The sequence below is a fragment of the Chiloscyllium plagiosum genome, chromosome 11 (assembly GCF_004010195.1).
Source record: "Chiloscyllium plagiosum isolate BGI_BamShark_2017 chromosome 11, ASM401019v2, whole genome shotgun sequence".
NCBI classification, from domain to species: Eukaryota; Metazoa; Chordata; class Chondrichthyes; order Orectolobiformes; family Hemiscylliidae; genus Chiloscyllium; species Chiloscyllium plagiosum.
Window position 1 is genome coordinate 85781219 of NC_057720.1, and position 26925 is coordinate 85808143.

A 26925-nucleotide genomic window follows, 5' to 3' on the forward strand; every position below is an offset into this window, starting at 1 on the left:
CAATGACTGGCGATGAAATTGCTACACTTCTTTCCTTTAAGTGATTTGTGTTTATGCAGTTGCTTTGCAAGAAGTGGAGGTGGATTAAGACGCTACAGCAAAGGGTGTATGTGCAGAGACTGATTTTGCTGGTAACAGGTAGCTGAATGTTTCTTGCAAATGTTAACAGTTCGAGATGATGGAAGTCATCAGCCTCAGGGCAGCTCTCTGACCCTTGGACAGATGAACAGCTTGAGCATTTACTGTAGTGTCCTTTCTGCTGGAAGAGCAGCTTCGGTGTCTTTCTCTGCAGTAAAAGTACCTGAAGCTTGCAGAAAGCCAATTATTTTCTCCCACCATGGCTTGTAGGCTGTTGCCCATTGCCTGTCACCCGTAACTAAGAGAGTTTGCAAATTGTGTACCAATCAACCTGTGCCTCCCAAGAAGTATTGAAAGAATCTGAAGAAAGGGTCTCAAAGAACCAAACCAATCCTGGGACTGAAAAGGAATATCTGATTGGACCCTGTGGACTGGTTCTATTGAACTGTTTTTCCAGTTGGTTTTCCTTACACCCACGACACTAGTTTTAGTTTGCCCATGTCTGTCTGTATAAACCGGGATTTAAAAGGAGTTTAGAGTTTTAACTGTAAAAGTTATCTTGTGATAGTTCATAGTTTTGTTTACCTTGTCTGTAACTTATTTATTTGCAATAAACTGTAGTTCTTGTTAAGTATGGGGACATGGGCAGTGTTTTCTATCAGTCAGAGTAAACTGGGAACTGTATGTATTTTTTTTTTGTGGTGACCCTGGGCTTGACGTACATCATCCTTGTGAGTGATCACAAAATGAGTAACTGATTACAGTTAGCTGTGGTTGATGAGCCAGATCCTTTAATTCCTCCAGATTTCAGGGCAGCTTCCCTAGATTGTCAAGTACCAAACATAACCATTATGAATGAAGAGGAGAGAAATAAAGTAACTGTAGACTACTTAACCTAACACCAATAGGAGAGAAAATGCTAGAATCTGTTGTTCGGGACATGCTTACAGGGCACTGGGTTAATTATGTTATGATTTTGAGTAAATGGTGATTTATGAAAGGGAAATTAGGTTTGTCAAATCCACCAAGTTGTTTTTTGAAGCTGTAACAGGTAAGAAAATAAAAATTTCCCAACCTACCTTGGGTATTATGAAGGGTGAGTTGGCTGTGTAGCTTGGTTTATATTATGTTTAAATCCTTAATTTTGGATGTGACCAATTCATTTTCGTACAAAATTCTGTTGTAATATGGTCATTTTTCTTTCCTTTAACACAAGGCTATTAAGTATCCATTCCTTATTGCACAGTGCTAGATACAAAATGACCTGTTCAAGTTGACAGGTTTTTGACACATTGATCTAGAAAACTATTTTGTATCTACTCCATGAATTCATACTCCGCCCTATGTGTACAAATCTGGTTTCCCCAGCCTTATGTAAAGATTGAAGTTCCTCATAATTTCAATATTACTCTTTATAAATATTTGTCTAATTTGCTGATTTATACTCTATTTATAGGCCATGTACATTGCAATGTTCACTACATATTTCTGGCCCAAGCGATTCCTTTGCTCTAAACTAATTCTGCTTCTGAATTTGAGCTGCCTGTCCTTTTTAAAATCAAGGTTCCCTCCTTTTTCATTTTAGCTACATCTTTTAAAAGTTGTGTCCTAGGATATTTAGCTCCCAAGCTTGGTCACTTTATAGCCAAATCTCTGTCATGGTTGTTGGGTCAACCTATTAATTTCTCTATTATTAGTTCGTCTAATTTGTTGCAGCTGCTTCATTCATTTAGATATGATGCTATTTAGTTTTGGATTTGTTACTCATTTTCCCTAGTGGGACCTTAGTCATTAATGCTCAATTAGGAATTTCTTCTCTGAGTAGTGAATCTGTGGAATTGTTTATCATAGAGGGCTGTAAAGGCTGGGTCATTCAAGGTGAATACATGGACTGAAGCAATCCATGTTCAACTGCAAAAAGACTGGACAATATCTAGGCTTGGGCTGACAAGTGGCAAGTAACAGTTGCACCACACAAATGCCAGGCTGTGACCATTAACAATAAGAGACAATCTAACTACTGCCATTTGACAGTCAGTGGTGTTACCATCACTGAATCCCCAGTATCAAGATCCTGCTTGTTACCACTAACCAGAAGCTCAACTGGACTCATCACATAGACACAGTGGCTACAACAGGAAGTCAGAGGCTAGGAATACTGAGGGGACTAACTCACTTCCTGACTCCCCAAAGCCTGACCATCAGCTACAAGGCACAAGTCAAGTGTGTGATGGAGTATTCCCCACTTGTGTGAATGGCTGCAGCTGCAACAATCAAGGGGATTAACACCATCCAGGAAAAAGCAGCCCACTTGATTGGGACCATGTCCATAAGCATCCACTCCCTCCATCACCAACACTCAGTAGCAGCAGCGGTTTACTATCTACAGGATGCACTGCAGAAATTCACCAAAAATCCTCAGACAGTACCTTTTAAACTCTCAACCATTTCCATCTAAAAGGACAGGTGCAGCAGATACATGGGAACACCATCCCCTGCAAGTTCTCCTCTCAGGACAATCACCATCTGTTTTAAAAAATTCTCAAGGTCAGGTTCGTAGGAGAGTAGTCTGACACAGAACAAACGACCAAGAGGCGAGTCTGCTAGAATATGGGCATTTTATTCCCCGCAGCGTCGCCACAACCAACGGGTCTGGCTTATACTCACTCTACATGTTACCGGAACTGGGAGCCGTCAGTTCTCGTAGAGCGGTTGCCAACAACCCACGCTCGGCGGTTAAACGTAACCCCGGAGCAGACTCACCGAACTGGAGACTTTTCCAGCTGATATACTCTTTTCCAGATATAAACATTCATGTGAACAGCAGAGCAAGGCTAAAAAACACATTCCATTCTGGTTACATACAGATAAGAAGATTCACACGGGGAGGTGTGTAATAAGATTCACACGGGACTAAGCAACACCTCCATTCCGGTTAGATTCACACATGTATTGGGACATAATTTTTAACCGTTTCACCACATTCCACTGCTTGGCCCAATACATGTGTTACATTATGATTCACACATGTATTGGGACATAATTTTACACCACACCATCCTGACTTAGAAATATATCACCGTTCCTTCACTGTCGCTGGGTGAAACTCCTGGGCATTCCCTCCCTAATGAGATTGTGGGTCAACCCACAGCGAGTGGACTGCAGTGGTTCAAGAAGGTAGCTCACTACCACCATCTCGAGGGTAACTAGGGACAGGTAATTCATGTTGGCCAGCCATTGACACCATGTCCCACGAATGAATGAAAAAATCAAGAATGTTGACCGTTTTGAGGAAAAGGAAGAAAAATGGACTTGTGGATTATCAGATCATAACAGCTGACATTTTTTTTCTTTTGAAATTAATATGAGAATTGTATAGTTTTCGGCAGTTGACTAGCATTGTTGGAATTGGAATTCAATATCTGTCTGTGTATCATAACTTGTTTGGACAGATTTGTATTCCTCTGTCTTTTCTTCATATAACAACAACTTTAATTCTGAGTCCATGGGGGTGCTGACCAAGCATCACTCTATGCTTCTGAAGTAGACCATTAGGTTCCTCTTGAAATGGCAGGGTAATAGCTTTCTAGTAACTCGACAAGTTAATATTGTGAGCAGCAAAACCACATAGTCTGATATCAGTTAATCTCAATAAGTAGGTAGCAGGTGAGAATTAAAATTGACATCAATTCCTCTGGGTTAGTGAAAATGATGAGAAAAGCAATCCCTTAGAAAGGCTTTGCACACATTTGTAAATCAGGGAAGGACATGATGCCCTCCTGGGTATTAGTACCTATAACAAAAAATAATCAATGGGAGAAATACCTGTTAATGAATCATGGAAATATAGTCCATCGAAGAGCAAACCTCTTCAGGGAGAAGAGGAAAATGTTTTTGAGGAAAACATTCTGCACTCACTTTTAATGACCGGGCTCATCATATTATAGGTGTACTAGTATTCTTAACTTGACACAAGAATCATTTGATTTTAAATTGGCAAAGAAATGATTCAAAACCATTTACAAACTTGAAGATGGAAATTTTGTGCATTACTTTAAAGGAGACATTTTGTTATTGATGTAATGTGTGGGAAAGGAACATTTTGCTAGGATCCCATCTTTTTCAGTGTTTATTCTCTATGGAAATGTATTAGTTTAACTTTGTGCAAACATCCCACCATAATATATACATTGTTCAGACACTGAATGGGTCCATGTTCAAATGTAGCAAGAACTGGACAATGTCTAGACTTGGGCTGATAAATGGCTGCACTACAATTTCCTATTCGTTTTTGTTTATAGTTGGCCCTCACCAAGCCACAAGTAAGACAGAATACCAAGCCTACACTGATGTACAACGTAGTGCACAATCTACCAGGTGGAGAGCAGCAGGTAAGTTCGAATAAGATCCTTTTGGAGTGCCTGTCTGCCTGGTTTTGTTATGCTTAATTAGGCTTCCCATTCATTGAAAGAAAGACTTGTAAATGATACCACTGTGCAGAAATGAAAGTCACTTTTAATGTTTTGGAATTCAAAATGGCCAATAAATGAAGTTTAATGCAGCAACCTAAATGCCAACAGGATTTCTCACAGTTGAACAGAAAGGAATTAGCACTTGAATTCCCTACATAATCCAATCTTCAGTTACCTAGAATGACCAGAAGCGCATGATCAATCTGCTGGAACATCTGTTGGACTTGAAGCTGTCATGATCCAAGTCTTATGATGCATAAGGAATTGGAGAAGGGTAGGCTATTCTGCCCATCAAGCTTAATCAGCCATTCAATAATATTGTTTTATTCTCATTCTCAATCATTTTCACTCTGCATTTATTATGGTGGGAATGTTAGCTGGTGGTTACACAATGCCTCAGATACTGAAGAAATCCATGTTCAAATGTAGAAAGAACTTGACAACGTTTCGGTTTGAGCTGATGAGTGGCAAACAACATTTTGTACCAAACAAGTACTAGACAATGAATGTCTTCAACAAAGAATTCAAACATCACCCCATTCAATGGCATTACTATTGCTGAAACATCCACTATCAAGAGCAGAGAAAAGACTAGGAATTCTGCAGAGAGTAACATCCTTTACTCAAAGCCTTTTCATCCTCCACAAGGCACAGTTCAGGAGGGTGATGAAATGCTCCCTGCTTATCTCGATGAATGTAACTCCAACAGTACTCTCGAAGCTTGATATCATCCAAGGCACAGCAGTCTGTTTGATTGGCATCCAGTTTAAAATCTTCAACTTTTACACTCCCTACTCCCACTGGTGGCAACGTGCACCATCTACAAGATGCACTGCAACAACTGACCAAGGCTGCTCAGACAGCACTTTCCAAATGCAACCCCTAACACCTATAACGACTAAAGCACCACTGCCTGCACATTTCCCTCCAGGCCACACATCATGTTGACATGGAACTATATCACCATCCCTTCAATCCCGCTGAGTCAGAATTCTGGATCTCCCTCTCTCCGCACTGTGGGTGTACCTACACTACAGATTTCAGCAATTCAAGGAGGAAGCTCATTATCACCCACCTGAAAGAAAGTAGGGATGTATAATAAATGTTGCCATAATCCCATGAATTATTATTTTAATTAAATAAAAATTGCTCTTGTTACAAAGGTTAACTGTACTTTATATTCTCATTATGTTCTTCTGCTGGCAGGCCATGATTGTAGCTCCAAATTACCAATTTAACTGAATTGAAGTAGCATTGGTATTCACTGAAGATACATTTGGACCAGATAAATTTGATATCATCCGTATTGAATGGTTGTTTGTTTTAGCCATTCAGAAACCAAGGAACTTGTAATTTAGTTGTACATCTATTGCAGCAGTTGAGTCTTTCCAATAAATAGGAGCCAGGAGTGATGTCTCCAATAACATACATGCAAATAAAAAGTGAACTTTCCTGTTGGTGAGCATATTGGAGATTTTTTAAACACCTATATGTAGTTTGCCATAGTATAATTTCTAATTCATCTCTCCTCTTTAAAGCTGACCTTCAAGCCACAAGCTACGGGGAATGCCAGAACTATATTGATGTACAACATTGTGCACAATCTACCAGGTTGAGACCAATAGGTAAGTTGGTTAAAGTCCTTTAGAGTACCTATCTGACTTTGTTGTGTTTAATAGAGTTTCAAATTCGTTGACAAAATAGCTTATAAACTACACCATTGTGCAGAAACGAAGGTCACTTAATGTTGTTAGAGTTCAGCCATTGAACAGAATGTGTCTTGGTACTGTCAATAAATGAGATTGCCTGTGGCAGCCTAAGTACCAACAGGAAGAAGCCCTTTTCTCACTAATTGGATCTCCTATCCCAGCGTTCGATGGAAAGGAAGAGTGTTTGACTCCCTACACAAATGAATCTTCAGTTACCTAGAATGACCACACAGCTTCTGCTCAATCTGCTGGAACACCTGGACTTGAAGCTGCCATGATCTGATCATCTTGTGCATAAGAAATTGGAGCAGGGTGTAGGCCATTCAGTCCATCAAACTTCGATAAGACCATGCCTGATTTGACTATTAATTTCGCTTCCCTACCTAAGCCATCACCTTGATTTCAGCATAGATCAAAAGCCCTTCGCCTTGAATATATTTGTGCAAAAGAATGCTATAGCCTAACAACCCTCTGAAAGAGGACTTTGGCTCGCCTATTATAAGACAGAAAATAAGGAGCATTGAGTCATAGAGGTCTCCAGTAAAGAGAAAGGCCCATTGGCCCATCACATCCACACTGGTTAAAAATAACCACCTGACTATTCTAATCCTATTTTCATAGCCCTGTCATCGCAAGTGCACATCTAGATTGTTATGAAGGTTTCTGCCCATACCAATGTTACAGGCAATGAATTCCAGATTCCAATCACCCTCTGGCTAAAAAGATTTTCCTCACATTTCCTTCTCTAAATCTTTTGGCTCCTTACCTTCAATCTCTGCCTCCTGCTTGTTGATCCCTGCAAAGTTACTTCCTGTGTAGCCTATCTATGCCCCTCATAATTTTATACATCTCCATCGTGCCCTCTCTCTATCTTCTCTGCTCAGGCAACATCCTGGTAAATCTCTGCACCCTTTCCAGTGCTATCACATCCCTCTTATGATGTGGATTCCAGAACTGCAGATAATATTCTAGCTGTGGCTTAACTCATGTTTTATCTAATTCTAGCAGTATCTTCCTGCTCTTAAACTCTGTCTTGACTAATAAAGGCAAGTATACCATATGTCGCCTTAATTACTTTATCTATCTGCTCTGATACCTTTTTAAAGAGACTATTGTATGTGCGTATCAAGGTCCTTTTGATCTTTGCTGCTTCCAAGGGTCCTACTGTTATCATGTTTCCCTTGCCTTGTTTGTCTGCCCAAGTATACCTCCTGATATTTGAATTCCATTTGCCACTGATCAACTCGTCAATATCCTCTTGTAATCTAAGGCTATCCTCTTCACTATTTGCCACCCCACCACTTCTGTGAATCGTCTGTGAACATACTGATCAATCCTCTTACATTCATTTGTATACACCACAAATGACAAAGTCCCCTGCACTGACGCCAGTGGACACAGGCTTCCAGTTGGGAAAACACCCCTCAACCTTTGCCCTCTGCTTCCTGTCACTAAGCCAATTGTGGATCCAATTTGCTTAATTTTCCTGGATCTCATGGGCTGTTACCTTTGATATCAGTCTCCTTTTATTATATTGGCCCTGACTTTCACTTATTCCTGTTTTTCTCTCAGTTCATCCTTTATTCGGTTAAAAAAAATCTCACTTTTTTTAAAATCATAAGCCCGTGAACACACTACTGTTCTGGGTAAATCACAAGTTACCTTTAATTTGGCTACTTATTAAGAAATCTCAAAGACAATCAAGTACTGAAATAATTATTTGAACGTTATTGCATGTAGCAACTAAAATAAGACCCCTCAAGTCACCAAGTTAAGCCTCACAACTCAACTTGGGTATTATCTGATTAATGGTGGAATTTAGCAATGATCCTAACCGAGTGTCTGTCTCTGGAAGTGGAGAAAGTGAGGACTGCAAATGCTAGAGATCAGTCGAAAAGCGGGGCACTGGAAAAGTACAGCAGGTCAGGCAGCATCCGAGAAGCGGGAGAATCGACGTTACGGGCATAAGTCCTTCATCATACATTACTGACCTGCTGTGCTTTTCCAGCACCACGCTTTTCGACTCCGCCTCTGGAAATGTACAGGGTTTGATGCTAAGGAAGTTCTTCGAAGTTCTGCTAAGGAAGAGTTTTGGTGTTAGATTTTTATACAGATTTTCATCTTTCAAGCCCATGATGTGATATTATTGATGGTTCTTTAGATTCTTTCTTTCAAATTATTGCAAGTCCAGAAACTTTCCTCCTTATCAGAAGTATCATCTTCGTTCCCTTTGTTATATTTAGCCTTAACTGTCTGTTTTGACGACACATCTTTCCTGCTGTTAACTCCTTAAATTCTTCAGAACAGCAATGAGTTATCCTTGTGACAATGAAGCAGTAGATGTCAAGACAGTTTTGTTCTTGTAGCTTCAAATCCTCCTTTTCCCAGAGATGGCTAATTGCTTTCAATTCCTGTATAAGTTTATCCTTGTCTGTAATAGTTTATTTCAGCCAAAGTTATTGCTACTTTTTATGTATAACAGTTCATCTTTGATTCTGTCAGTCCATGAACAGTTATTAAAGTTCTGAAATCTATAGTATCAGACCACTTGAAAAAACAAATGAACAGTTCCTTGAAGCTGCAGCTGGGAAACTAGGACTCCCTTCTCTGCTCAATTAAAGCTAAAGAACATAGACTTACAAATTAAGAACCCTGGAAAAGGATCTTACAAACTATGCAGGAAAAGTTCCAACTCTAGTTACAGCTTCCTTCAGGAAAGGGAAAACCTCCTCTAAACATCTATCATTCTCCAAACTTCCAGTGAGTACAGGCTCAATCTTCTCAACCCCTACTATAAGACAACTCCTACATTACAGGAATTAGCTTCTCTTTTCTATTTCCAGTTATCTATCCTCCAGGAAGTAAATCAGAACTGTGTATGGTACTTGAGGTGTAGTCTCACCAATGCTATGTATAGTTGACTTTCTTACATCCTCTCTTTACATTCTCCTCGCTATAACCTGTGTATTTTGTGGTTCTTTTTGCCAAAGTGAACAAACATCATTTTTTTCTTCACCACAAAGTTTCCAACTTTTCTTTGCATCATCTACAAATTTAATGATAGTGCCTTCGTCACCTCATCTCAGTCATTGATGTAAATTGTGAAAAGTTCAGGCTCCACTTATTGCATTCTGCCAATCAGGCACAAATATGCACATCTGCCAACCAGTCAGTCTTCTGTTCATGCTAATATGTTGCCCTCCACCATGATCTTTTATTTTCTGCAATAAACTTTTTGATGTGGAACCTTATCAAACGCTTTCTTGAAATCTTGTGGTTTCCTGTTAACTGCCTCCTTCCATTGCTGAGGAAAGGGGTTCCATTTGTATTTTCCAGTCTGATGGAATCTTTCTTGAATTGTGGGAATTTGTAAAATTAACACCAAAGCATTACATCATTAGCCACCTATTTTTAAGACCCTAGGACGAAATCCATTCAAATCCAAAGACTTGTCTGTCCACAGCTCCATCAATTTGCTTTTGTAGCACTTCCTTGATTGTAATTTCATTAAGTTCCTTTCTCCATTCCACCTTTTAATGGGATTTTTTTTGTATTCTGTATAATGATGACACTAACAAGTATTTTTATGTAAGTCACCATTTACTCATTATCTACTATTAACTCTCCATTCTTGTTCTCTAGAGGCAAAGATTGACTTTACACACACTATTCCCTTTTAGTGACTGAACAAACTTTTGCTATCGTTTACTTTTGTAGCTAGTTCCCCATATATCCTAATTTCTTTGTGATATAATTATAGAATTTTACTGTATGAAAGGAGGCCATTCTGACCCATTGCATTTGTACCAGCTCCCGAAAGAGCTACCCAGCTAATCCCATTCTCTAGCCCTATATCCGTAACATTCGAAATTAATCTCTTTCAAATATATATCCAGCTCACTTTTAAAACCTCCTATGGAATCCATCTCCACCACTCTCCCAGGCAAAGAGTTCCAAATCCTGACAACTCGAAGTACGTAAAGAAGTTGCTGCTCAATTCAGTCTTGGCTCTCTTGCTAACTTTGAAGTTATGACCCCAAGTTACTGACCCACCGAGTGGAAATAGTATATCCTCCTTTACCCTGTCAAAATTGTTTATAGTTTTTGAATATCTCTGTAAAATCACCTTTTAATCATCTCTGCTTGAAGTAAGCCCACTTTCTCTAATCTGACCTTATATCTAAAATCCCTCATTCCTGATATGTTTCTGCTCCATGCATATATATTGTTTAAGCTCCATGTATACATGTAGTAGAAATAGCAAAGGAGTGCTATACTTTGCATTAAAATGAGGTGTATATAATTGAAAAATGAGAATTAATAATTAAATTGTAGTTACATTGCTCCATTCGCTGGAGTTATAGTTAGTACAGATATATTTGGTATCCTCTACATGAAAAACAAACCTTCCAGCTCAGCGAGCAAACCTACATTCAGAACCTCAACCTGAGCTACAAATCTTCTCAAAACTCACGAATCAAATATCATGGTTGTATAATATAACAGTGGCTGTTCAGTACTTAACCATTTGTAAAGCAGGTGAGGTCCATAATACAGTATCGCCATGTATTACAATAGTTAAGTCTTTCATGCAATCCTCTCATAGGAGCAGCAAATGAGTTTCCGACTAGAAACATGCAAAGTTTAAAAAAAAAATCATTCTTGTTATTGAACCTATACAGTATATTTTAAATGTTCGTTCATTCTTTCCCATAGCTGATACTTACCAGCCCACCAACTACAGGAAACCACAATACCACACCGATTCAGTACGAACTCCACAGTTCATTAGGCCAAGTGCAGAAGGTATGTTGTAACAAACTCTTCTGGAGTGATGGTTTCAGCTTCATTACAATTGATCTTTTCTTTCAATGTATTATGACCACTTTTGGTGTTCTAGGAGTGCAGCCAGGGCATGGACTTTCCTATATACACTTTATTAATGACCAATAAATCACATTTCACAGGGCACCCTTAATGTTAGCAGTTAGGGAAGGCATGCCATAGTCTGTTCTCACTCTTTTTAGTTTCTAGGATTGATGGAGGATGAGTTAGTGTTCAAATTCCCCTCACCATTCAATCCTCAGTACTCCATTAGAATGAACAGAAGATGAAATTTGTGTGTCATCCAGGTGGCTATAGACTGTGTTTAAAAATTGTGCTTTATAAATTTGGTAAGAACTTATTGTAAAATCAGCAATTAGATAAAAATAAAACTTCAAAACAGCTGCTGAGGAAATAGTAATGTTGCTTTGTAATGTTAAAGGGCACAGTATACTGTTAAAATAGGCTTGGAGGAGGGAGAATTGTGTATCATGTTATTTTTGCAGATATACTTCTTAATGGTCAAAGGGAAGTTGAGTTGAATACCCCTTACAAAACAGAATATTAACTCTAAAATATAAGACAAGGATAGAGATTTAAATTATAATTTTACTTGTTACTGAGCTCAAAAGAAGCTCCAAGGATTTGGTACCCAGGGCAGTCTGCAGTCTTAGTCAGAGGGGCCTATGGATGTCTATATGGAAAGTAAAAGGAAAACTCCCCTGAATTTGAAGTGATTGGTCATACCTAGGAATGGAGCAGGGGGAGCATTAATTTGCACTCAGCCAACAATTAACTGATATGGCTAACCAGGGTAAACTTGCTGGGTCAAGATTAGTAGAGTGATGCTTTTCTAGCACCAATCTCGACTCTAATCTCCAGCATCTGCAGTACCCACTTTCGTCTAAACTTGCTGAGTGCTCAAACAGGACAATATTCTATTTTCCAACATTAAATTTACACAAAAATCATTTATTTTAGTACTATTAGTATCTTAAAGGATTGTTAACTAAACAGGAATTGATTTATGAACTAAAGGATAGACAGACATTAATGGGTGTGTATTCAATTGACAGGAAGTGAATAGCGGTGTTTCCCAAGATTCTATACTGGGACACGAGCTTTTCACTATATTGCAAAATGACTTGGCACAACTAATAGAGAACCATATAGACAAATTTGCTGACAGCAATAATTTAGTTGATTTCAGAGAACAGTGTAGATGAGAGCACAAAATTGCAAAAGCCACCTCTAACTAATCTTATGGGTAGACAGAACTCTGGCAGCTGGAGTTTAATGTGAGGAAGTGTGAGATCATATACTTTTGAACCGAAGAAAAAGAAATCAGAATATTTTCTGATTTTGAATTGTGGATGAGTAGAGGATCCAGGGATCCAAGTTCAACAACGTATAAATTACTGGACAGACATAATAAATAACTAAAAGGGCTAATGGAGTGTTGGCCTTTATCTTAAGGGTTGGAATACAAAGATGGAAGTTTTATAATAGTTTAAAAAAAAGTACAGTCACCACAGTCCCAGAGGACCATAAAGATGCTCTCTCATTGAAGAGAAATGACTGGTATTATTTTCACCTGAGTGTCATCACACCTCAGGCAAGGGGAGAACTTGATAAGGGGGACCTTCATAGTAACCTCAGCTACTATAGGAATTGAACCCATGATCTTGGCATCATTTTTTGTATTGCAAACCAGCTATCCAGCTAGCTGAGCTAACTAATTCTGAAGCAGGTCTGCAAGCTATAGCAGAAACATTCCTCAATCGGCTGGTTTTCTCTGACTCTCCAACCACTATACTCCTTCACTCCTATATTTGCTAAGTCAAGAATGTAATATGTCACACGAGGATTGAATGAAAGTTGGTATTAGCAATACTATAATATAGATGGAAGCTCAATTAGTGGACAGGAAGCAGAGAGTAGGTAAAAGTGGGGTATTTTTAGTTGACAAATATAATGAGTGGAGTACTGGGATCTTGGCTTCTAAAAACTTTAAAATTACAGTGACTTAGTCAAACACCTAAGAATAATTGATCCCATAGGATTAGTATTACTGAATTGGGAGTCAGCAAATATAATATTACTGCTCAAGAAAAAGAGAGAAATCTGAGAACCACCGAGCAGTTGCACTAACCTCTGATATTGGAAAAATGTTGAAATTTGTTCTTTAGCAACTCCTAAATAATGAAATTGCAGGGCTGGTCAACTAAGTTGACTAGATGGCTAGTGTGTGGATCAGATTTTTATCACCAGCATGTGGTTGAATCCTCACTCTAGCTGCTATAGACTTGAGCCTGCCTTCAGTCCCATATTCATAATTTAATGTAATATTGGCACTTGGTGATATTTTCCAAGTCATGGCCAAGGATCTGTCTCTACTTCAGAGAACAGAGCATTGCGCACAGAAAATCACGCTAGGATCAAAGTTGACGTGGTTTTGCAAATGGGAAATCATGTTTGATTTTTTAAATTTTATTTAGAAATGGAAATAGACCATTCAGCACCCCCCCCCCCCCCCCACATAGGAGAAGCAGTAAATGCAGCCTATTTGGATTTCTAAACATTGCTTGGTAAGGTGTCACACAAAAGGTTAATATGCAAAATGAAGGCTTATGGCTTGAGGGTGAAGTATTACCATGGTTAGCAGTCAAAAAGGAAAGATCAGTGATAAATGGGGTACAGGTAGTTCAGGATAACATGCGTTTCGACAGCGCGATATGGCTGTATGTCACTGAAGAATTTGGGAATGGTCTTTTTCAAGAACGCCTACTTCCATTTGCAATAGTGTGATTCCAGCAGGGATCAGTTCACGTGCTTCGTTCTGCACATGCATCGATGTCTACACTGAAATCGCCATGCCGTTCTGCGCATGTGCGATGTCGGTGCCTGTCTTTGTGCCATTCTGCACATGCGTCGGTGTCAGCTACCAACAGAGCAGCTTTCTGTGAAAGGGAGAGAGTACATTTTTAAAAAATGTACAATGTTAAATTTACTTTAGTTTCATTAATAAATACAATTTCAACCTTTATTCAGACTGTGCTATACTTTGCATTAGACTTTTGGGTGATGTTTGAGTGCCTGTAAGCCCACTTTTCCCATAGGCTCCATTATTTCTATTAAATTATTTTCTATTAAGTGAGGTTTCATTGGAATGCAACTACAGCATTGTAGGAGAACTACCTGTGTTTTAAAGTTAACAATCTGTGATTAGCAGAGTACTGTCTGGGAGAGTTCTGGGACTTCAGCCATTTACATCTATGTTCATGACCTGGACAGAATATATTTGTATTCAAGTTTCCTGGTTTAACAAAGATAATTGGGAATGCAAGTTGTTTGGAGGGTAGAGGCTGAGAAATGATAGATTAGCTGAGTGGAGAACAAAATGGAAGATGGACTATAATGTGGGGAAGTGTGAGGTTATTTAGTTTGGCTGTTAGAAAAGCAGATTTTTTTTTTTAAAAAGTGTGAATCTTGTAAATGTTGATGGTTGAGGAGACCTGGATGTACAAGAATCTCAAAAATGGACCTGCAAGTACAACAAGCAATTAGGAAGGCAAATAGAAAGTTGTCCTCAATTACAAATGGATTGGAGCACATGATCAAAGAATCTTTCTTTTAATTGTACGGGGCTTCAGAGACTGAAATGAGAAATTTCTTCACTTATTCCTCATGTTTGGAATTTGCTAGCCCAGGGAGTCAGATTAGATTAGATTAGATTACTTACAGTGTGGAAACAGGCCCTTTGGCCCAACAAGTCCACACCAACCCTCCGAAGAGCAACCCACCCAGACCCATTCCCCTACATCTAACACCATGGCAATTTAGCATGGTCAATTCACCTAACCTGCACGTTTTTGGACTTTAAGACTGACTTTTTGACTACTTACGGAAATAAGGGGGAGTTGGGGAAAGTGTATTTTAACAGAGAGATCAGCTATAATCATGTTAAGTGGCAGAGCAGGCTTGGTCAGCCCTCTATCTACTTCTGCTATTAGTTCTTATGTTCTTAAAATGTGGTCAGCGATGTGCAAATTAAATCTGGGCTTCCTCAAGAGTCCACAATTAGAGGAGTCAGGTATCTGTTATGTTTGTGGACCAGGAGGAGATAAGAGGTAGGAAGGGGTGAGGCCAAGGAAGGTTTGGGAAACAAATGATAAGAATTTTAAAATAAATATATTGTTTGACTGGAAGCCAATGTCAGCAAAAAGAGTAATGTAAAAGATTCGGAAGAGGCCTGACAGGGTAGTCACGGAAAGATTGATTCCCATAGCTGGGGAATCTAGCTCAGCTGACACAACCACATGGTAAGGATTGATCATTTCGATCTAAAATACGGAGAAATTTATTTTGACAGAGACTTGTGAATATTTGGAATTCTCTACTATAGAGGGTTGTGGATGCTCATCATTGAATATTTTCAAAGCTAGGATGGACAGATTTTTGGTCTTTTGAGGAATTGAGAAATAAGGGGAATGAGAAGGAAAGTGGAGTTGAGGTATCATCAGCTGTGATCATATTAAATGGTAGAGAAGGCTTGAGGGATCGTGTGATCTACTTTTGCTCTGATTTCTATATTCTTACATTTCTGTTCATTAGTTTTTGAGAGATTTGACATTGAGTCATGTGAAATGATATTAAGGTGGGTGCTTTGGATTTTAATAAGCATCTTAAAAAGATGTGTGGTGGAGAGGTTTGAGGGTTGGGGTTGAAGGGGAGAATGTTTCAGGATGAAACTGCTCGAAGTGTAATTGCCAATGGTTGAATGATGGAAATTGCAAATGGCCAGAATATTTTAGTATTGTAACTATGATGGATCACACCAAACCTAAAGCCCCTTAGTACTATTGAATGGACTTGAGTAGAACTAGTTCTGACTGGGCACAATCAAATAATATAGCCGAAGGCGATCTCTAGTGTGGCATCTGATCTACTTAAAACTTCTGCAATCTACTATTCCTGGAACAAAAAGAATAACTGTGCCTATTTCATCTTTTCTTAGAAACCAAGTCCTCCTCCTGGCAAGTTCTATTTGCACTAATGGGATTGGTTGCGGTCTTGAGCATCTGTGTATTTTATCTTTGGGTATGCAAGAAGCCTGATCACCTAATGCTGAGACCGGAACTCTTTCTAGCCAAGTGGAAAGAGATGAAGACCAAGTTTCCAAATCAGCAAGACGAATTGTGGAAACGGAGCAGTATTTTGTTGAAGAAACATGTGGGTGAGGAAATGCCCACTCAGCCTGTTATTCTCATGTTTACTGCCGCACAGGATGCAAAGAGAACCATGCAATGCCTCACTCGCAGGATAGCTGAGGTGTACGCATCTGCTTTCAATTCAAGTGTACTAGAAATCAATGGATCAGATCAGAAATCACCGGATAGCGATGCACTGAAGCTGAAACTTGACAACCAACTGACAGCCGGGTTCACGGAAGGGAGGAAGGCCGCTGTAATACATCACTTCCAGGATCTCCCACCCTCTTCTACCTTTCTGTTCTACAAGTACTGTGATCATGAAAATGCTGCATTCAAGGATGTCTCCATTTTGATCACAGTCTTGCTGGATGAGCCAAAGTTGAAGCTGGACTTGTCCCTCAAAAACATGGAGGAAATGGTCCATGACTTTGTCAAGAAGAAATTCTGCTCCGATAAACTGCATATGGATACTGATAAACTGAGTGGGCTATGGAGCCGCATTTCCCATCTGGTGCTCCCAGTCAGTCCGGAGAGAGAGATTGAAACTGGAGACTGCCCTCCATGAAGTTATCTGAATGGCATGCCCTGAATAGAGTTTAAAATTGCAAATGAAACATTGATGTTCACTGTACTTTATGTGAAAGACCACCTGTTACTGGAATCTCAAAATCCAGCTGATTCTTTTTGACTGCTTGTTAAAATAATTGTTCAAATTACTTACTGTGAAATATATATTTTTAAGTGTCTGGTTGAGTATTTTTCTGAACCTCAATGTGATGCTTTCTGGGCTAGGGAAGCTCAAATCAGTTTTTAAAACAAGCCTATCTTTTTTGCTATTAAAAATTTGTACAATTTATTTTTTTCTCCACTGAGATACTGTGCGCTTTGGAAGATTGTCTTATCTGCAAGACCCTCTCTCTCACCAAAGGAGGAAGCTGGAAAATGGTCTGTGCAAGGATCCTATGTTTGTGCAGCACATCACTTCACGATCTCCACTTGCTGTTGCTGGGAACTGCCACTTCAAGCCCAAGAGTCAAGACATAGCATTGTTGGACTGGCCATTTGCTTGGTCACTGGTGTATACTCATCCACTGGCAGAGGAACACTGTGGGTCAAAGGCAAGATCTCATCAATCCTCTAGCCTGCAGTGATCTCAAGCTCCAGACTGTGATTTAGAGAATGGAATTCAGAAATAACTTGGATACTGGAAACAGTGTGTTCAAGTCCATCCAAAACATTTGGACATTCTTGGTGATTTCCATTTGACAAACCCACATTTCATATTTTAATGTTACAAAGATTAACTCCACTCAAAATATTAAGGTATAAATTGAAATTGTATTTATTTCTTAAATGGTTTTATATTGTCTATTTCACCAAGTGCTAAAAAAATTACAATAAACTGTTTTTTTTATTTAGAAAGCTTCAGACATTTCACTTTATTTTTGAAAGTATTAAAAGTTAGGTGAAGGGTCAGCCTTTGTCACTTGATAGTGCTTGTGAACATTTAGGAAATCAACACTACAGAATGAAGAGCAAAGTGATTTCCTGGTGTTATTGCTAAGATTCTTCCTTCAACCAACAATTAAACATTTTCATTGATGTGATGTTTCTCATTTTAGGATAGCTGCTGTGTTAGATTACAACAGTTGTTTATGTGCAGTGCGCTTAATCTAAATGCAAGTATTCCTTTAATTATTTCCCACTTAAGTGCCTTCCCTGTATTCAATGTCTCTATTTAACAATCTAAAGAAAAGCATTCATCTGTCGTCTTCCAAATAGTACATGCAGGGAACATTTTTATATGTGAGGAAATAATAATATGAATTATCTTTATAAATAGAACTGAACTTTTCCTTTAAGCAAAATATATTTTTTATATTGCTCCCCATTGAATACTGTTTGTATTTAACATATTTAGGATTATTAGTTGGGTTTACAGTGAGATTCACTTGCATGTAATGGAAACTGAATAGTAATACAGTGGGCTCTGTTTATTACAGACAGAACGAACACGAATATTTGAATCCTGCAAAATAGGTGACAGCCATTCACTGATTCAGTCCTCAGGCAATGCCCTGAGAAATTAAAGTCAACCTGCCTGGTTTAAAATTTAAACAAAGCTTGGCAATGAACTGTCAATCATCATTAATTGTTGTGTTTACATACCAATGCCTCTTCCAATCAGGGTCCGCTTGCCAAGAAATGTTGGTCCTCCCATTAAATAGGTATTCTTTTCAAATTGTGCTGGTAAGTAAAAGCTGCAACAAAACAACATCTTTTGTCAGCAATACAAATCACTCTTCCCATTTTCCCCCAAACCTCCCATCTTACCCCATTCCACCTTTCCCCAATTCCTGCAAACCCTCTTTCAATAGAGAAGGGAAGCAAAATGGAATTCTAAAGGAATGCTCAAATCTGTGGGATTAGGCTGCGGAAACAAGGTCTAGTCCTTAATAATGATTTAATACTAGAATCTTTTCGTAAGTTCAATTGATTGGATGACAGTAAACATCCCTACATTAACAACTTTTCTTTTTTTAAAAAAAAGGAGATGCAGGACTAACTGGGCACATTAAAATCCTGGTAATAGTAGTTGACAGTCATACATAAGCAATTAATAAAGTAATAAGGAAAGGTATGTCTCAAAAGAAAACAGCTTGAACACTATCTATCTTGTCTCTCTCTCTCTTCCCCCTTCCACTGTAATCCCTTTGAGTCAAGAATGGTTGAACAGATACATCAAATAATGAGACACTTTCAACAAGGGAAGTACATCTAAGGATCAGCAATAACCAATTGTTGAATTGATCTAAAACAAAGGCAAGCATAACTGGTTGCCAACTCACAAGTAAGATCCACAAATATTCAACAAATACTATGTTTAAAAAGGGAAATGTTATTGGGAATGACCCTAGTTATATCTGTGATAACTGACAATATGCAACCTGGAAAGTTGTACATAGTTGCGAATATTCAAGTAATTAAGAGAAAATATAATGTTAGGCATTGTGGCATCATTCCTTCTGGGATGAAAATACAAGGGAAGATATTAGTTCCACCCTAAAGGGATGCAACAAAAGAAAATCAGTGATTGTGTCCCTATCTAATCTGTAAGATACAGGAGGCCAAATGTGACTTTAACACAACTGCTAACTACTACACCAGCTGTGTCGGCTGATATGGAGCCTACTTGAGTGGTCAATGTGGAGAATGGCTGCTATTGTGTCATCACAGTGCAGACATGGTTTCTAGCAAAGGATCAGGCAACGTCCCCTGGAAAATAGAACAATATGTCTTCTACAGCTACCATCCATCGATAGGAAGTAGTCAATCTGAATGTTAAAAGCATTCAAGAGGATTGCAATGCAGGAGCTGCAATAGGACCGCACAAGGGCGCAGGTCCCACCGCAACCTGTGCGGTGCTATTGCAGCTCCTGTATTATAAAGAAAAACAGTAATTAATTGAAACAGTAAGAAGACTGGGAAGAAATTCACTGGCTTTAATGTACAAAGGCTCAAGGATAATGTTCTTTTGGGACCTTTCAGGAGCCCTAATTGAGAAGGGCATTTGATGAAGTTAAGAAGGAATTAAAGGGCCTGAACGTTCAATATTCCTTGAGGTACCTGGCCGTGTTGCGTTTCGCTCATGGAGGGATGGTACATAACTTTGACTCTGCAGATAAGGTGAAGGACTTTGTGAATTCTCTGAATTAAAGGACTCAAGTCGGGGTGGGAGTGGAGGGGGCATAGTTACAATGGTATGGGTTTTTTTAATTGCCCCTTTTTTCTCTTCTATCTCACCCTTTTTTTGTGGTTCTTGGCTTTATATGTACGGCCTTGATATAAAACTGGAATTATTATATATGTCAGTCGGTTGGGTATTATCTAGGAACTTTTTTTTTATTGCTGTCCTTTTGTTTTTCTATTGGGGTGGTTAAGATGGGTGGGAGGGAAGGGGCATCCATTGTTAACTCTCAGAAGGTAAATAACAGGTTTTCTTCTTTTGGGGCTCGGGCATATCCTCAGCTAGAGGGAGTTGGGATGGTAGCAAGGATTGGGAGTAGTGCCACTATGGGCATGGGGGAAGATCTCTAGCAAATTGGGGGTTATTTAGGTGTTAAATGTAGTGATTAGTTTTTTAGTTGTAGTTTTTATAGGAATAGTTTTTTAGACTTCAAAGAGGTAATGTATTTGTCGCTCGTCACACCTCAGATAAGCCTCCTCCTCCTGGGAAACCATGGGCGGCCCTGGATGACCATGGCTAGTGATTTGTTCAGGTGGTGCACCTGAATTGTAAAAGGGAGCTACTCCCCTATTAAAAGAAAGAAGGTGCTGTCAAACTGTAATGGAAAATTAACATTTATTGTGAAATCTATAAAAGCATAGGGAAAACAAAGAAGGGCCTGACTGAAACTAGGGGCAAGTATTGCAGACAGACAGAAAAAATGTAAAGGCAAATCGACCTAACAGCAGACCTATAAGGCCAGTTAAACCAACCTAACAGTAGACTTGCAAGGCCAGTTAAACTACCATATCAACAGTCAAGGAAGGAGAAAAACAACTCCATATCTGGAAAGGAATTCAAATGTTCCAGGCTCCTGGCTTGAGGTGTTGATAAGAATAAGCGAATTATAGTATAAAGGGAATATGTGAAAGTTATCAGGCACCCCTGACATGAGGTGCCTTGCCAATGTATTGGGTCCCTTTGCAAAGGTCTGAAATAAACTTTTTCTTTGCTCTTGCAAGCATTTGAGTCGAGTCGATTTAATTTCCATGACACAAGCCTTAGGAAGGAAAGGGTGGATATCGCCCTACTGCAAGAGATGCATTTAACTGATAAGGAACATCTGAAACTGCAGCAGGGGGATTATGACAGGGTATTCTTCACCTCCTTCAGCTCTAAGAGTAGAGGAGTGGCTATACTGGTAAGAAGGAACCACCCTTTCCAGGTAACTGAGCAAATTAAGGACGAACATGACGGTTCATCATTCTTAAAGATCTAATACATAGAGAAGAGTATGGTGTCTTGAATGTGTATTGTCCCCCGACGCACCCTCTTAAATTTCTAATTGATGCAGTTGCTAAATTAATTAATCTTTGGATGTGCCGTACACTCATAGGAGGGGATTTTAATTGCCTAATAGATCCCGAGGTTGACAGGGTGCCAAGGGGTCCAGCACGTACACCCACGCAATCTAAGCAGTTGGTGGACGTGCGTGAGGAGTTGGGACTAGTGGATGTGTGTAGGCATCTCCACCTCAATGGAAGAGACTTTACTTTCTACTCCAATCCACACGAGTGCCATAGGCGATTTGACATGTTTTTTTATGCCAACTGACGGTTTAGATAGAACATTGGCATGCAAAATTGGGAATATAGCTGTCTTGGACCATGCGCCAGTGTATGTAGATGTTAAAATCAAGGATGGTGGAATGGATGCATGGCACTGGCGCGTGGACCCATTCCTCTTCAGGGATAACAAATTTGTTGAGTACATCAGAAGAGGATTGAGTGCCTTATGGGTTATCAACTTGGGTATGGCCAATACTTTGGGTGGCCACTAAGGCATATTTACGAGGCCAGATCATTTTGTAATCAGCGACTAGAAGGAAGTAGAGGGAGGAGCAAAACGGAGACTGGAGGCCAGGCTGCAGATAGCTGAGGAAGTATATTATAATAGGTCCTCATTGGTCAAGCTGCAGCGGGTCACAGCCCTCTGGGCAGCTTTAGACTCAATGCACACACAGGTGGCAAAAAATATTGGTCTTCTTTGCCAAACAAAGACTGTTTGAATTTGGAGATAAGCCAGGTAGATATCTGGCTAGGAGGAATAAAGCTTCCAATCTATCATGTCTGTTAGAGAGAGGGCTGGCACCCATAAGTTGAAGAAGATCAATGTTAGATTTAGGGAATACTTTGCAGAGCTATATCGGTCGGAAGGAGGGGAACACAGTCCTTTTTTGAGAACCTGGACCTCCCAGTATAAACATGGAACAGGCTTCCCTGTTGAATGCGCCTATAACGATACAGGAAGTGCAGGAAACAATAAGGCATTTCCAGGGGGGCAAAGCACTGGGGCCAGATGAATTTCCAAGTGAATTCTATAAGGAATTCATAAATGAGTTGGTGGAGCCACTTCTGGGGATGTACAACTATTCTTATACACAGGATTGTCTTCCACCCTCTCTCAGGGAGACTAATATCGCCCCCATTTTAAAGAAGGGGAAAGACCCTGAAGAACATGTTTATAAAGACTTATTTCACTGTTGAATGTAGCTTTTAAAATTCTATCCAAGATGCTAGCTCTGAGGTTGGAAAAGGTCTTGTCCCATATTATAAAAGAAGATCAGATGGGTTTTGTTAAGGGCCATAGCTCCTCCAACAATATCAGGAGGGTACTGAACACAGTGCAGGTATGCCAGCAAAGATTGATCCCAGGTTTGGTGGGCTCCCTAGATGCAGAAAAGGGTTTAACTGGATAGAATGGCCATATCTGTTTGGGGTCCTACAGCGCTTTGGTCTGGGGGGGATCCTTTGCCAGGTGGGTGGCGGTGTTGTATAATGATCCTAAGGCAGCAGTCATCAGAAACGGCACTGTCAGATAACTTTAATATTGGGAGAGGAAGTCGACAGGGGTGCCCTCTCTCACCACTGTTATCCACCTTGGCAATTGAGCCGTTAGCTGAGGCTATCAGGAGGGATCGTGAAATAGTGGCGTCAAGGGTGGGAATGGGGGAGCATAAGATCATCCTATATACTGATGACGTCCTTTTGTTCTTGGCCAATCCGGAGAAGTCTGTTCCTCAATTGATTCAAACAATTAATTTATTGGGCGGTTTCTCGAGCTACAGGATCAACTTTACAAAATCGGTAGCCGATTAGTGGAGGTGCCTGATCTGAAGGATGGAATGCAGTTCCCATTTAGATGATTGTCAAAAAGTTTTTTGTATTTGGGAATTTTTATTACCCCTGCCTTCCACCAGCTGTATAAAACTAACTATGCACAACTGTTGGAGAGGATAAAACAGGATTTGCAGCACTGGGAGGGATTACCGTTATCACTGTTAGGCCGAATAGCCCTGATTAAAATGAATGTTCTTCTTCGCCTGTTGTACCCCATGAGAATGCTCCCGTTGTTGTTACCCAGATGAGTGTTACGGAGGCTCAGTGGTTGACTAGGATCCTCTATTTGGTGTCACAGGCGCCCTCCAATTAAATTTACCAAATGGCAGCTTTCGCTGGGTGAGGGAGGGGTGGATCTTCCAGACTTGAAGAAATATCAAATAAGTGCCCTGTTAGCATATGTTAGTGACTGGGTCCGGAGAAATTTCGAGGTGATTTGCTTGATGCTGAAGCCTTGCAGTTGAGATGTCCCCCAGTTAATCTATTACTTACGGATAAGATGAAATCCGTGACCGAGCAGTGTAAGAATCCAATCATTTTAAATACAGTGAAAGCACAGAGGATAATGATGCAAGATGAGGGCTATTGGTTAAAAACCTCACCGTTTACCCCATTGGTGGGAGCCCCAGTATTTAAACCTCGGGCAATGGACTCCGGCTTTAAGTTATGGGAGAATAAGGGAATCTCTTTCATGGGAGATTTGTTCGAGGGGGAGGTCTTGATGTCATTTAGCCAGTTAAGTCAGAAATATGGATTGTCTAATAGGGACCTTTTCCGGTATTTTCAGATAAGGGATTATATAAGAGGAAGACCATGCTCCTCGCTCAGGAGAGACGTGGAGTCAGACATGGAGAAGAGTTCTCCAGTGTCCGGATGCTCTTTCAGTTAGTACTTTGTACCACTTACAGAAAGGTCGTGCCTTAGGGGACGTGGAAGGACTGTGTAGGACATGGAATCGAGAGCTAGGAGAAGTTATCTCATTGGAGGTATGGGAAGATATATGGCGAAATGTAAGGAAAATTTCAGTATGTAACAGAGTGTAAGCCATGCAATTGAAGATCTTACACAGGGCTCATATAGCGCCAGAGAGGCTAGCTAAGTTCAAGAGAGGAGTGTCACCAGGGTGTCCCAAATGTAAAATTAGTATAGGCACTCTCACACATTGCTATTGGTCATAATATCTAGAGATATTGGAGTGCTATAGTAAGGGAGCTAAAGGACATCCTGGGGATTGAAATTAACGTGGATCTGGTATTTCTTCTTCTGGGTTTGCCAAATTTGCTCTCTCTGGGGGAACTTGGGAAGAGACTGTGCAACATTCTTACCCACTGTGCAAGGACGAACATTTTAATGAATTGGACGTTGGAAAAGCCACCAGGTGTGGCGTAGGCTGGTGATTGAGCATCTCCCCCAGGACTACCTCACAAACATGGTGCACCACAAAACCGAGCAGTTTTATAAGATGTGGTGGCCCTTTCAAAATTATATTGATGCAGACTTATCAGCAGTATTAATCAGGGCCGTGGGAATCAGTATGGGTGCCCAGGAGGCTTTCGGAGGAGGAGGCTAGGGGAGAAAGAATATGGGTACAATGTCTGGTGCTCCCAGGGATGGAAGCCTCAGTGGAGGTGTGATGAGTGAAACAGAATAGTGAGATATAATTTAATTTAATTTGAATTTAGTTTAATTTAATTTTTATTTAATTTGTTTGTAGTTTAGTTTAAGTTGATACATATGTTCTGGAAGAATAGTAGATCGCTCATTACTAATCGTATCGCAATATGACTTTGTTGTACTGAATCTACTTTTCTGTTTTTTGGTATTTCTTTTGTATATAGATGTTTTGTAAAAGATTTAAAAGGGCTCCAATAAAAATATTTTTTAAAAAAAAAGCATTCAAGATGAATGGAGCAATGTACAAACAATTTCTCATACTCGAGTCCTCCATTACCTGAACATTTGAACATTCTGTGGATTAGAAAGAGTACACAAAATATGCTATATCCTACAACAGAAAACCAAACACATCTGAAGAGAAATTGAACAAATCAAAAATAGCAAATGTTGTGAGGACCTTTGAAACCAATGGTTCAATGTATGGATACATTTTGGATAATGATAATGTGGCAATAGGAGGTGATAGTGCAAGTGTTGTTTTCATTCTACCTGATCGGGTACGGCTTGTTATTTAGAGAAGATAATAAAAAAGATACCAGAGAGAAACATACATCACCGTTCAGAACAATGAGTGGGGCAAGAACTAACTGCTCCAGTTATAATACAGTAGTATAGATAGTCATTGCTTGCATTTGGAGTGTTGAGGATTCTGTGACAATTGGTCACCTGAGGGAAGGAGAAAATTCTCAACAGTTTTTAGTTAGTTGGCCATTGTGGGCATGGCCAAGAGGAGGTGGATGGCCTGAAAGAAGAAAGATCATTTTAAATAAAAAAAATTATACAATCTCAGGATAGTTTTTGGGGCAAGTAATGTAGCTTAGAAAAAAAATAGATGATGATTCAGGGTATTAGCCATGTGTGGTCAGACAGAACAAACAAAGCAAAAACAGATGAAAAAGGGTTAAAACAGTCATGTCCCAGAGTGACAAAGAATCACACAGGTCAGTGAAACGATAACTCTTACATGTGAACAACGCTAGGCCTACAGCAAATGGTTCCTTTCCCATGAGAAGTGCCATCCTAAAACATTAACCCATTGTACATGATTATTGGTCCAGTACAATGTTCCAGTCCATAAAACTAAGTGACACATCAAAACAAGATTAAAGACATAGCAATTGGTCATCTGTTTACCTCCCTTACATCATGTACACATTCCCCATTGTTGTTTTCTATTTAAATACCATAGATGGGATTTGACCATGATTGGATGAATAGAATCACAAAGGTGATTTGTCTATTCAAATAAATAGGTAGTATAAAAATTAATTAGGTAAAAGCAAGGACTGCAGATGCTGGAAACCAGAGTCTAGATTAGAGTGGTGCTGGAAAAGCACAGCAGGCCAGGCAGTATCCGAGGAGCAGAAAAATTGACGGTTCGGGCAAAAGCCCTTCATCAGGAATAGAGCTGATGAAGAGCTTTTGCCCAAAACCTCGATTTTCCTGCTCCTCGGATGCTGTCTGGCCTGCTGTGCTTTTCTAGCACCACTCTAATCTAGTATAAAAATTAATGTTTGGAACACCTCAGGTAGTTAACATTTTTACCATGGGAAGAATAAGTCTCCCTTGTAAATGTGAGAATAAACACTAAAAAATTCTCAAGTATCTCCATCTAATTTTAAGGGTTGAGGAAATGAAAGAAATCTCCCCCTTCAAACCCTATATTTCCCTTACACAAATCCCATTCATCCAATTTCTTCTCCTTTCCCACTTCCTTAACTCCAAAACTCTTTTCTTTCTACTTCCCACACTTCAATTCTCTTTGCTTCCCACTCTCTCTCACTACCCTTTTAACACCAAACCCCTTAATTCTTCATATGCATCCTTTATCTCCTTCCCTTTCCAAATCCCCTCCCTCTGTCTGTCTTCCCTCTCAACATTTCCCCTGCTTCTCTTTCCTTGAACATATCCCTCTTTCCTCCCAGAGGTCCAGGTACCCCCTCCCTTTCCCTCTATTTTAACTCCCACAACCCTAGCCTTTCCTGCATTTCCTACCTGCTCTCAATTACCTCTCCCTCCAGCCATCGCTTTGCACTCCCCTCCCTT

The 26925-nt window shown here is 39.7% G+C and overlaps 1 protein-coding gene and 1 long non-coding RNA gene across 3 annotated transcripts in view; one reads left to right on the forward strand and one right to left on the reverse strand.

The window, feature by feature from the left end:
* LOC122554646 (torsin-1A-interacting protein 2-like) overlaps positions 1-17720 on the forward strand; it is a 41020-nt gene extending 23300 nt beyond the window's left edge. For both annotated transcript variants that reach the window (XM_043700005.1, XM_043700006.1), the window contains 4 exons: positions 4380-4469; positions 6089-6175; positions 10976-11065; positions 16101-17720. In XM_043700005.1, coding sequence (XP_043555940.1) covers positions 4380-4469; positions 6089-6175; positions 10976-11065; positions 16101-16861 — 1028 coding nt within the window. In that variant the 3' untranslated portion in view covers positions 16862-17720. The remainder of the gene's footprint in view (positions 1-4379; positions 4470-6088; positions 6176-10975; positions 11066-16100) is intronic.
* LOC122554648 lies at positions 14012-26688 on the reverse strand. Its single transcript, XR_006313050.1, has 3 exons — positions 26425-26688; positions 18466-18557; positions 14012-14043 (listed from the first exon to the last, which is right to left on the reverse strand). It is a non-coding gene; the product is annotated as an uncharacterized LOC122554648 (long non-coding RNA).
* Between the last annotated feature and the right edge of the window lie 237 nt (positions 26689-26925).